The 13,212-nt window shown below is 44.8% G+C and overlaps 3 protein-coding genes; all 3 read right to left on the reverse strand.

The window, feature by feature from the left end:
- Positions 1-1,951: 1,951 nt before the first annotated feature.
- On the reverse strand, positions 1,952-3,366 carry GSTUM_00004497001 (uncharacterized protein; the record flags this gene model as incomplete). XM_002835926.2 has 2 exons in its annotated part: positions 1,952-3,124; positions 3,195-3,366. The coding sequence occupies 2 exons, from the start codon at positions 3,364-3,366 to the stop codon at positions 2,523-2,525; spliced, it is 774 nt and encodes a 257-aa protein (XP_002835972.1). The 3' UTR covers positions 1,952-2,522.
- Positions 3,367-3,404: 38 nt separating this feature from the next.
- On the reverse strand, positions 3,405-4,212 carry GSTUM_00004498001 (uncharacterized protein; the record flags this gene model as incomplete). XM_002835927.2 has 3 exons in its annotated part: positions 3,789-4,212; positions 3,478-3,726; positions 3,405-3,411 (listed from the first exon to the last, which is right to left on the reverse strand). The coding sequence occupies exons 1-3, from the start codon at positions 3,821-3,823 to the stop codon at positions 3,405-3,407; spliced, it is 291 nt and encodes a 96-aa protein (XP_002835973.1). The 5' UTR covers positions 3,824-4,212.
- A 412-nt stretch (positions 4,213-4,624) lies between these two features.
- Positions 4,625-6,212, reverse strand: GSTUM_00004499001 (uncharacterized protein). XM_052355858.1 has 1 exon: positions 4,625-6,212. Exon 1 carries the CDS (start codon positions 5,852-5,854, stop codon positions 5,579-5,581), a length of 276 nt encoding a protein of 91 aa, XP_052211690.1. The 5' UTR covers positions 5,855-6,212; the 3' UTR covers positions 4,625-5,578.
- Between the last annotated feature and the right edge of the window lie 7,000 nt (positions 6,213-13,212).

Genomic DNA, 13,212 nt, shown 5'->3' on the forward strand with positions numbered 1-13,212 from the left:
TTAATGTCATGTGATCCGCTACCTACATTTGGTTAAACTAAGTACGCTAATGCATGAGAGAGATTTCGCCCACGTCTCAGTGAACCAGGGGATAGTACGATACTTGTAGCGTTCTCCTGACAAGGTATAAGATCGGCCATTGGGACGCGTTGTTAACCTACAAAACTAAACCTATCGCGCGCGGGTTGACGCGCTGATCCTCACGGATAACCTGATGGCTGATTTCGGGAAAGTCTTGACGGCATTTGTCTTTCCAGGGTGGAACAGAAAACCAGGAGGTAAGGAGAAGAGGTATCCTCAACAAAAACAGTAGAGCAAACCACCTGAACAAAACTTGTGATACTGGTGCATGACAAACAGCACGAGGCTGGGGCCAAAAAAAAAAAAAGAGAGAGCAGTGTTGCGGTACGGTACCTGTATGATAAGGGTTTTTTTTTTTTACCCACAGAAAACAGCCACAGATCCAGTGAAAAGCAAATTCAAAAAACAAATCTTCATCCGCATTTGAAACTGCATATCTTACCCTCTACAATAGAACCCTGTACGATAACTACACTAAACTGGTTGAAGGGATTGTTCAAGAGAGCCATGATATGGACAGCGGGCAAGTCTACTCGAGGAGACATTCAGAATGTATTATCAATTTTTTAGCAACTCCAGGAGGAGCTTTATATAAAGTAAGTACCATATCACTGTATTCCAAACAGTCGTCAAAGCCAGTGATAAAAATGAAACAAAAGCGGAACCTCCCCCAATCGACTTACCATGATAAGTTACTACCAGTACTTACCAAATCCACACAACCTGCCAGATCGATCACAAGCGCCCCAAGCCAAATTCGAAACCCATACTCGTAGCAACTCCGCCAACCAAAAACATAACCATCACACAAACCCCCCGACTCCGAATCGATCAGATAACGTACCCGATAGTTTCCAGTCAAAAACCGTCCGAGCGTTCCCTACCTCTCGAGAATCTGCCGTATTTACGGTTTTCCTGGTGGGCATAACTTTACTCGTACGGTACGGTACGATACGATACATCTGTATCATATCACCGCGGCATAACTCTAACGCCTCATCCCTACCTATTACAAGTATCACCAGCACACGGGGAAAGTGATTTACAATTTGTCCCATCCAATTTACGGCACTTGACGACGTGTGGTCTCAGCTTAGGGTTCGGATTGGTTCTCTATCCGAGTGGGTAAAAGAAAGAAGAAGAATAAAAGAAAAAAGAAAAAACGTAGATGAAGTGAAGAACGGGTAGCTGGGTAATTTACTCGTAGGTAAGGTTGAGTGGGAGAAAAAGGATATGATAACAGAATGATCCAGACCAAGCCAAGCCAAGCCAATCCGACCAGACCCTAAACCCTCACTCATTCACTCACTCCACTCTCAGTGATCGCTGGTCCCTAAACCATGCCACATCGAACCTCCTCGGCCGAGAAAAACCCAACAAACCTCGGGCGAACCAACTGAAATCGTACGAGTAACGATACTCGTAGTGAGCGCCCTGACAGGCGTTAGTTATTTTGTTGGGTTAGTTACTACTGTACCTGTGCGGTTCAGTACAGACCGTGTATCGGCGGGCGTTGCAGACAGGGCAGGACAGGCGGACAGGACAGGGCGGGGCAGGGCAGGAGAGGATAGGGCAGGCAATGATTACGGTAATTTATATGGCAATGGGTGCGTCGCTTGACACTCGGCGCCGAGGAAGGAAGGAAGGAGCGGTGCGCTTTTCCGAAATCACAAGACAGATAAGGCAGCCAGGCAATTAGAGCACCGGCATGGCATGGCATGGCATGGCATGTACGGTAGGCGCCAGTGACAGACAACAACAACGCACGACAAGCAAGCAGGGCAGGGCGCGGTGGGGGAACCTTTTTTTGCATCACTTTTTTTTTTTCAATTCATTTCATTTCTGCACTTTTGCACTCGAGTCCGCATCATTGGGAGAAGAAAAAAAGCCTTCTAACTAATTTATTTTTCATCTTGGACCCTTTTTTTTGTCTTCTCTCCACCATCCATGCTAGCCATGGATGGGGATGGGATCTCCTCTTGTAGGGAAAAGAGGAAATTCTGTAAAGAGTAGGATAAACATGACATGAAAAATATACCCGATGACACCATGATTTCCCTTGATGAAAAAACAAAAAGGGGAAAAGATGACGAATGTTATATCATAGGAAGGAGAAAAGAAAAAAGGGAAGACCCCGCCCAATGCAATGTATCAATCACCCAACAAAAAGACACAGAAACAAACGCTAATGATGAAATGAAACTGTACGGGGTGAAGGGAGTTGTATGCAAGAGGCGGCTTAATAACACAGTGAGAGAGATGGTTGAGGAAAAAATATAGACAATCCAAGAAAGAAACAACGCCGGCTGGTCATATTGAAAAAAAAAAAAAAAAAAAGACAAATCCCCGCTCATAAACTGATAAGATATATCCTACCCATAAAAAAAAATCTGTACAAATGAGAAGTGAAAGGGAGAAAAAGGAAACCCCAACTACCCCGCCTAATATGAGCTTATCATCCCAGGTGTTCTTTGAGGTTCGTAGTATTCGAATAGATCCTGAGGTTCCGAGCCAAGGTGCTCGGAAAAGTATAAATGTTGTTTGTGCGACAGTGGGGGATGTTGGATTGTCGGTTGTGGTGGTGATGGTGGATTCGACTCATCCTCCTCGTCATCGGAGTAGTCGGAGCAAAGTGATGGTGGTCGTCTCGATCTTGTTCGTGTAAGAGAAAACATGCCATCCTCATCAACATCATCCTCGTCCTCTGTCTCTTCGCCCTCTTGGTAGTCTTCCTCAACCTCTGATACACCGATGATGGTCTCCTGTGTTTGGTAGTATTTGTACGATGGTTCCCGGGTAAGGGTATATGTAGCGTCGACGTCCTCCATCTCTTCGTCGCCTGATTCTTCGCTCGAGTCTGAATCCGAATCGTAATCTGCTGCCAACGATCCATACTCCTCTGGCTCCTCCTCGATTGTCTCTGGTAGATCTCGGTATTCTCGCGACTCTTCGTTTCCTTGAACCACGGCGTTGAACCACCTTTCTTGATCCCTCTCCGCCTCGGACAAGTGGATCATTAATGTGTCCAGAAGGTTTGCGTGCCCTATCAAGAGTATAAAGTCAGTAACAAAGCTCAAACCGATGACGAGCGTCCGATTTAAAGGTTGACTTACCAACTAGCAGACGCAAGTTGTGGTCTTGTCGTGAAGCCTCCGATGAGAGCTTGCCTCGGGCCTTGTGGGCGAGATAAAATGTTTGTGTGATGCTCATCTTTTCCGAACTCTGTCGCAATCGTAAAGGTTGAGGTGAATGTGGGGAATGGTGCGAAGGGTAGTAGGAAGTCATTGTATTTGTAGTAGTGATGCGGGAATTGGGGGGGGAATCTATGCGCTTTTAATGAGTCAGTCGGATTCAATTGAAGGAGGGGAAAAGCAGGGAGCGGCAAGGTTAACATACCAGTTTGGGGAGACGGGATCCGGTTGGTTGGGTACAACGCTATGACTCTTTATCGAGAGGTTGTGGCTGTAGAAAAAATAGCGGGTATCAAGTTGAGTTTTGAGTCTTGTTGCTGTCTGTATGTCGGTAGGTGGAAAGCTATCAGAGTTGTCTTTTATTTTTTTTCCTCTCTCGATGGGGGAAAAGTGAGGAGAAGGTGGTATATTCGGCAAATGATCTTCAAGCTGATTGCTGTCCTCTTTGTAGATGCTCAGAGTTGTAGGTTGAAGAACTCGATGGGTGGGGGGGAGGCGGAGGTCTTTAATATTGACTCGTTGGGTCTTTGACGAACTTTTGTTACCACCATAATGGGGGTGTGTGTGGGTTGTGGGATGTGCGGGACCCAGGCCAGCTAGTTAGACTGACTGACTGACAACGTCGCAGTTAACGGGGCCATCATAAGGCTCATCCGCCGAGTCGGGATGACTGTAATTCCAGATTCGGAGAACGGATGTACGGGCTCCTTAATCCCACACACACCCACAACCTCTCTCTCTCGCTCACACTCACACGCACCCACCACCACCACAGTGATCAACCACTAACTCAGGCCCCCCCCCCTGTCCATCCCATGATCCGGGCTGAGACTTTCCCACTTTGCTGATACGCCTCATGGACAATATCTCATGGCTAGCTGGATTTACTCACTTGATTGCTGAGGTTACAAACGAGAGAAGTGTCCGAACTGCGCTGGAGTACCCGTACTCGTAGGTAGTTGTTGTTGCAACGACGACGACACAACACCCACAACCTGCTACCCACACACTCAACCTGCCCACCCACCCACACCCTCCTCCCACACACACACACCCGCATTCACGCCTAAAATTCCTGACAAACCAAATAACCTTAGGCGACCGAAGAAAATTGAGGAGAGGGAAAGCTTTTCTGGTCCGCATCACACCGTATTTATCAGCAAGGAGACGATTACATCCGTAGCGACATCTATCTCCATCCGAGCATGGGGTCTGGCGTAAGGTTAAGCTAAGCGCACTCATTCACATTACAGTACAGTGCTAAATTTACAGGTATTCGGAAGAGTACGAGTACTTGTACCGCACGAATGATTACGGGTTTTAGAGTCTTGAGACGATGGGCGGAAACAGGTACAGGTAGGTATTAGGCAATGTCAATCAAACACTCCCAAAGCAAATTTTATTCCGTGCTCGAGTAAAAAATGTGCGAATCGTAACTCTCGCACACCTGTGCCTTTCTCTCCGCCTCTCGATCAGGGTCGCCCTGGCCATTCACTTGGTTTTACCGGTATTTCACTGTGGCCGTTATAAAACTACGACACAAGCGAAAAGAAAAGAAAGAAAGAAAAAACCCCTTACGGTAGGGGGGGGGGGAACCAGACGGACACAATCAGAAGGCATACCGGTGAATGATTTGAAAGACGCGGTGCCCAAAGTTTGACCTTGTGTGGGAGACTCAGGACCCTCGCCTATCGCTTTTCCCTCGTTACCTCGGCAACACTATAACAAGCCAAGTTAATGATGCACACAACTTCGCTCTGGTCCGTTGGCACCGACGGAGTCCGACTCGTCCGAGGGCTGGGGGAGAGGGGAAAAAAGCAAGTATCGAGTCAAAGCTCCCTCCCATTTTTTACCCTTTTCTCACTTTTCCCCTCATCAAGTTACTCGATTCGTCCAGGCTGTGGCATATCTACCGGTAAGCATGTCCGTTGTCGACCACGGCATGGGACACACAACACTCCGGCGCAGCAGGACCCAACGGAGCAACCATATCCCGCTCGGGAGTGACAGACACCCAGCAAGACGGAGGAACACGTATTGAAGGACTCCTGGGGCGGACGGAGAAATGATCAGCATCCATACGTGATGATAAAATTGAAAAAGGGCGAAACCAATTCCGCTCCATTCGAACAGCGTTGCCGATTTGTTTGAACGGGAGCTGAGGTTTCCGCTCATTTGAAGGTGAAAAAGAGGAGGAAGAATGTCACTTTGTCTGATCGGCAGGTATCCTACCTAACCTACTGGCCACGCCGATGCCCAAACCATGGGCTAAACGATTGACCCACCACCACTGCTCGAGCAGTCAGTCAGCCAGCCAATACTTGGCACATCACCACAGCCCCGCAACGACACCCGAAACCCTTCAACTCAAACCCAAAACCCTCGCTAACAAAAAAAAAAAAAAAAAAAGTCAGGTCCCACGATGCTCGTACCCACTCTATGGCAGTCTTCTCGCACTCTACTCCACGCTTGAACGAGACCCAACTCGCATCCCCATTCCCAAAGACCTCCATCATGTTCCCACCTCCCCCATTTCCTCCAACTATGCTCCACAGCACAGCAAAGTACTTCCGAGTCATCATCCACGAGTATCGGTATCCATAACCTTTTCAGAAAGTCCACCCCAACCAACCGACCAAGTCATGCACTCCAACCTGCATGCCCTTGATACTCGAGTATAGTACTTGAGTACATTCAAGGCTGTGACCCATCCAACCAGCCTGCATAATATCATACCGCACACACACCCGCTCCCAGATACCCCCCAGAACCGATTCGCATAAATACCCTACGCAAAAACCTCCGCGATCACCGGCAGACACGACAACGCGCGAAAAACAAGGAATTCCCCAATCCGATCTAAGGACCGGTGTATGCAACACATTGCGATAGCGATTCGATGAGAAGGCAATGATTCCAATCCCAAACTCCTTTTCCGCGAGCAGAGTTAGGTATCAGGCCCGTACGTAGGCGAACAGGCGTACATAAAGCACCTTAACCCTGACACTTCACAATGATATTATTACTATATCATATTCACAGTTATCCTTCGCTAAACAGGAAGGGGAGGGGGCCTTTGAGCCTTCACGAGTACCGTACTCGAGTACTTACTGTAATACACTTTTTTTTAAATTAAAAAAAAAAAAGGGCACAAAAGGGCTTGCATTAGGCCCACCCACTTCGCCTGTAAGGCTGGAATACCTGAAGACCACGTTATGCGAAGCACTTTGTTGTCGTATCGATAGGTCAAGCTAGGCACCTTTTATCATACTTTTTAAACACCGGCGCAGGCCGACCACCGTATCATATGTACACGTAAAAGGGAAACAGGATACAATACCCCATGCGGTAAAAGAGTCCCTTCCCCCCACAAAACCGTAGGGCAAGAGCACCGTATCATAAGTTAGGTACTCGTAGACTACCATCATTAAAACACCTACCGATATCGGTAAGATAGGGCCGTCGAGTAAGTTAGGCGTTCAAAACCTGATAACGAGGCGGCCGGGGCGCAGGCGGTTCCCCGCAGAAAAGGGAGCAATAGTCTAAGGTTTCAAAAACCCTCAGGTATCATAGTTTATCACGATACCGAGTTTTACTATTATTGTTGTTGGCCTAATCGCCTTAGCAATGGGAGGTAGTAATACCATGCCGACATCTGGCAAGCTTTATATCATAGCTGTAAATTGGGAGGGGGGGGGGTATGATAGGCGAGCATGTACAGTACTGTACCGTACAAGTCATTTCTTCACCTACCCGACGAGAAATATCATAGATAAATAAATAAAACTGACGATGAATGACAAGTTATCATACACCGCATGAAGGGGTTAGTCATACTTACTCGAACAGCAGAATACAAAGTACATTATATATACAAAGTGAGCACGAGAGATTTTTTTTTTTTTTTAAATCTATCTATCCATCTATCTATCCATAAGGCTACGAGTATTCTACGCACAATTCCCCCCCTCGCCCCACCCACGGTAGCAGTTATCGTATATAGAGTGTCTGGATAGATAGATAGACAGCACAGCAGATAGCCGAGTTTCCCTTTTCGCTAGAATTTCCGTCGAGAACTTCTCGAAGGAAGGAAGGGAGGGACGTACGAGTACCGGTGTGTGAAAGTTGCCGTACTGCACCGTGGATAGACTACCGGTTAACTGATTATACTCGTCCCAGGCAAGAAGTATCCGAACGCCAGGGGGGGGTGAAACGCGGTTGGTGCAGGGGTTCTTAGATGGTCTGTGTGTACAGTAATAAAGAGTTTTTCCACACAGCTTAGCAATGTAAACACCCCAGAATTGCTACTTTCCGACATATTGTGATCAGAGAATAGGTAAGAATTGAAAAACTCGTGGTTTTTATACAAAATATTAACAATTTTGATAGACAATGCCAGTCAAGACTCACAAGACCAATTACAAGACCCGCTGCTTCGTGCAAGCTCTCAAGTTTCGAGCAGGATGGTCATACCGCCGTATAGCCCAGGATCAAAATCTGGGGGTTAGCATAGTCTGGGACATCTGCCAGGCTCCCGCTACACCAAAAAAGAGAAAAGGTAGGCCTTTCTCAATCAATACCCAGACCCGACAGTGTTTAGTAGCAACAGCAACCCAGGATAGCCTGCACCGCCAGATGCCGTTGCGAGAGATTGCTGATATTTGCGGCATTCATGCCCATGAGAAGACTCTATGCAAGGCTTTTGCTCTTGAGGGTTACAAGCGCTACAAGGCACGAAGGAAGGTCTTTTTTCGGAGGCTGCGAAGGAGAAGCATCTCAACTTTGCGCTCTCCCACCGGCATTGGACGAGAGATGACTGGCGTCAAGTCATATGGACTGACGAGTGTTACGTTTGGCTTTTGGGCTCTTGTGGTACTATATGGGTAACTCGACGTCCTGGGGAAGCATATGAGGAGTCTTGTATAGCTCCCAAATTTAAAAAAAACAAAATGCAATAATGATTTGGAGGGGGATATTGGGAGGAGAGAAGGCTCCTCTGATACAGTGGCAAAAAAATGATTAGGGCAACATAACTGCACGCAGTTATGTTGCCCATGTGCTTACTCCAGTTCTCTGGCCTTTCTGGTGACAGGCAAGCCAGCAGGCTGGTTATAGTTTGTGGGTCATGGAGGATGGAGCTTCCACTCATAGAGTGGTATATACACTGGCATTTCGCGAGGTTTATGAAATGCCTAAGATAAATTGGCCACCGTCCTCGCCAGACCTTAATCCAATAGAGGATGTTTGGCATCTTCTGAAAAACAGCCTCAACAAACGCTCTCCATGCCCACGGGGAAAGGATGAAATGGCTGCAGCAGTTGTGGAGGAATGAGCTAGTATTGGGCCGGAGGATATTTTGGATTTTATTGATACCATGCCAGCGAGGATAGAGGCTGTTATCAATGCTCATAGGGGACATACAGTGTGGTAGATAGTTTTCAATCTCTCTCTCTCTCTCTCTCTCTTTTTTTTTTCTTTTTCTTTTTCTATAGAATAGGCTTTTTTGTTTATAAAATTTATAAGTTCATGATGTTTTTTATGGCATTCTGGGTAAAATAAGACACCAAAATGGGCAGTAAATGCCCATATTCAGTCCCGTTACACACACTCTCTACTCCCTGTTACTAACCGCATTTTACCCCCCTGGCATTCGGATACTTCTTGCCTGAGATGAGTACATATACATATATACAAAACCGTTTTGAGATAGGGTACGGTATAGTGAAGGACACTGCCAATCGACACTTGTGTTAATTCGCGGAAATGTTTAGTAAGCTGCCAAGACAGTGTGTGATAAGTGATGATAGCGGATTATGGATGAGCCTCTGGTATAAGTACCGGAAGGTATACATTCAATATGATGTATTAAAGAAAGAAAGAAAGAAAAAAGAGAAAGAAAGCAGTATTATAAACAAATAACTATCTACATATCATTTATTAGGAAGTAGACATGCCAGTGTGATTTATATGTTTAAGGTATTACTCGTACTTAGAAGTGGCAAAATCAATTCTGTCACAATAGGCTTGAATATACCGTAGGCACTGGTGATAAAAGGCATGTATTGTAGAGTTCGGAATAGAAGCGAGGGTAGTAGGGAGGGTTTGTCGTAGTCCATCAATTGTGTATTCACAATTGTCTCTCGTATAATGCTTGGCCACCCTCTAGTAGCACTCAATCCAATTTAACTCACAATAGAAGGGGGGGGAATGAAATGAACTCGATGGTGTCTACTGTAAATAACCTCTGTAAGTAGTCCAACCTGTGCTTTGAAGTCCGGTTGGTTACTCATAAGCTATCGTGCACAACATCCTAGACAATAATGTTTTAATTAGCCAACCATAATAGTCTACTAGGAAATTGGGCAATATAGAGTAGATTTCAAATAAATATACATTAAGAAGTACAATGGGGGTGTAACCGGTACAGGTACTCGGTTATTGGTTTTATTTTATGTTTTGTTTTAAGTATCGCTTTGATACTTGGTTTTATTTTATGTTTTGTTTTAAGTATCGCTTTGATACTTAAGGAGTTTTACCAAAGTGTATCGATTGATACCTTTGATTAGTTTCATTCATACTAGACATGAACAGATTTGTGTATTTAAAGACCGCCTGTTTCTACGATAGAAAAGGCAGACTTCGACAGACAGTATTTCAATATACTTGGTTGAACGGTTACTTTTTTGTTCCCCAGTACACCCTTGAAGCCTCCTTTAGTTCTCAGCTCTCGCCTCCTCTCTGGAAGAGCAGGCCACCTGCCAACTATCATATCTATTACCGATAACGTGATTAGCACCCTGCGAACACATTATAGGGGGGGCATGTCAGCACAAATAGGACAATTCCTACAACTTCTATATTCGATGCACTGAGTGCATCTTCTCCGTGTAGTGCAATTTTCACAAGTGCGCCGATGCTCACACTTATTACACTTTCTCAGACGTGAGCAGAGACCAGAGCAGATCTTCTTCTTCCTACACTCAGCACATTTCTGCCCACTTTTGCATATGCGACAGTTTTTAACTGGCACACTTTTAGCACAAAGGTTCTTCGGGCACTCAAGATGCAGCCCACCATCTGGCCACAGCCCTCTTTCCTCAAGTACTTGCTGAAGCCCCTTTTGTACTCGTGTCTCCTTTTCTTACCCTTCAGATCCAGCCAATTTATACCACATAGACTGTATATTTCTTGCCCCATCTACTCCTATAAAGTAGCCATTCTGTAAAAATAACTGCTCACCACCAGAGGTGAGATTCATGTTTGATGCACGTAAAGTATCACTAGCAAATAGTCCATGATTAGAAGAATTGTCAAAGAGGAATAAAAACAGATGTCCAGGATAGCATGCTTCTACCATAGGTATTGCAATTTCAGTTAAATGATTTACTAGGTCTTTGCCTTCCCAATGCCCTGTCTCTCGTTCATATTCAAAAAGAACACTAGCATACTCTGGTAAATTTAACTCCTCTCTTCTCTCTAATGGAAGTGACTGGGTACTCAGATGACACCATGGGAGAAGGAAGTCAGAGACCATTATCCCTTGGCCTCTCCCCTTTAGTCAGATGAAGTGGTGACCCTTATGAACCCAGGCTTGATGTTGGCCATCATTTGATTATAAGATAGATTCGTCATGGGTAATCAAGATAAGAGGCCGCATTAGTGGATCTATAGCATGCACTTCCACTCCCTCTTGATATCTTTTATCAATCATTGTCCCATTGTCCTCAAACTCTACTACCTGAGGCCAGTAAGCTTCGAGGAGGAGTAAAAACTGCTCCCTATCTGCCCGTACGTTATCCCTCTTATGACTATCTGTATATACGCCTTTTTTAATATCCCTCCAATTAAATTCCAACCTTCCCAGCCAGCGCTGTACAGTTCTTACCACAACACCTTGGCGCCTTTGAAGTGCCCCTTGTGGATGATTATTTTCTAGACCTAGGTCTGGAAAAATTCCATCAATATTCAGCATGCTAGCAACCTCTTCCCCAGGAGAATCAATGCCACCAAGTTCCTTATTATTGGAAAGAAAGTTAAGTATAACTTTTGTTTACTTCCGTGATGTAATATCTAATAATATTTGTAAAATTTAGTTTAGATTCATAATTGATTCACTATGTAGAGTGTAATAAGATTAGAACTCTTACCATCATTAGCTTTTGATACATAGTCTTGTATTAATAACTGTAGCTCTTCATGGAAGAATAAAGATTCAAGAATCCAACGCTTTTGAGAGCTTCTTCTATAGTTTTTGGCAGCAGGAATTGTGGAATAGACTATCCATTCACGTTCCCATCGGATTATCCATCTAGCTATATGCTCTTCTCATCCGAAACTATTCGCTACTACCATAGCAGTACTTTTCCGAGTACTATCCAGACTTTTCTTTTGCGAACGAAGAAATTCATGTACCATTTCATGTCTTTTTAAAAGGTATCCTTTCAGTCCCCCAGCCCCAAATCTCACAACCTGATCACATTTTCTTTGTAACAAGTATCCTAGTCTGTTTAGAGCATATAACTGTTCCTTTTATTGTATTTTCTTCCTGGTTAGGCTGAGCACACCACCAGGAGGAACATCGGAGAGTCTTAATATCTGAGGTAAATCTCCAGAGTGTAAATATTCTAGGCTATTTTCTGAAAAACTATTAGCTTCTCCTCTACTTTTCCTCACTGTGGACTCAATGAATACCTTGTGATAAAGACCCAGTTGTGTGTTCCTAGTGTAACTCTTCTTACCTTTTCCATAATGCCGCAATATTGTATGATCCTCTTGCTGCCTTTCCCAACTCGTTAAGGCGTTCCCTTTGGTTCCGCTCCCATGACCGTAAACCAGCACCATCCCCGCCTCTCAAATACTTTTGTGCCCCTCGTTTCCACTTGAGTTCTATCTCTAACTAACTTTCCAACCTATCCTCTGCATCTTCACTTGATGCCGCAGAATTATCACTTTCTGAACTGTTATCAGATTCTGATACAGAGTCAGAGCCTGTATACAAAATTGGTGGCTATGAACAGCTTAGGCTCTCCGCTTCATAGATTTTATCTGCTTCACAATTCACACTGAGGCTCCGTATGCGTTTCAACTCTCGGGCAATGGCAAATTGCTTCTTTCGTTTACTACTCGTAGGCATCTCGAATGAATCGCTAATTGTTAACTGTAAGAATAGTAGTATGTGATCGGAAGAGAATACCCCTGAATCTCAAAGCAGTGTTCAGTTCTTTTCTCTTGCTTATCTCTTATCTCACTTTCACGGATCCATCAGATATCACTCGGCTTCTGCTTCTTGGCAATTCTTCTCCCAAACTTCTCAGTTAATTTTCTCCCCCTATCATACAAATTTCTCCTTTTTCAAAGTGTCTCCCACTGTAACGATCCCTTTTCCGATAGTTAGTTCTTGGCGACGGGGAACGATACTTACCTCTTTTTCTTCTTCTTTCCCTTGTCTTACGATAGCTCTAGGCCTTTGTCTATATTACCGATAGTACAAGACCTTTGTCTTCTATCGGAAATACCTATCGTAAGCTTTCTCTAACTTGTCTTCGTAACGAGTGCTTCTTGGCGTAATAATAAGGTTGCAATAAGGATAAAGATCGTAAAGGTGTTTTATATTCGTTAAAGTAATATGTAGGAAAAGTACTTAGAATTCAATCTAATTTTATTTATATTAGTACTACCGACACCGGCATACGACCAGTCTCCCCCACACCCCATAAAACAAACTATCTAAAATACACTACCATGGACCAATCCGCCTCGCAATCGCTCCCCCCAATCATAAATCCAAAAATCACTACCTCTATAGGCTCACGGGTGCTCGCAGCAACTAGTGCTGCCCCGGATTCACGCGTCTTCCCATCTCGCTTCCCAGCCACCGTCTCATACCCTCACCCCTATCCGCCTCCAACACAATCTGACCCACGTACTCAACAAAGGAAAC

This window comes from Tuber melanosporum (genome assembly GCF_000151645.1).
Source record: "Tuber melanosporum whole genome shotgun sequence assembly, scaffold_12, strain Mel28".
NCBI lineage: Eukaryota > Fungi > Ascomycota > Pezizomycetes > Pezizales > Tuberaceae > Tuber > Tuber melanosporum.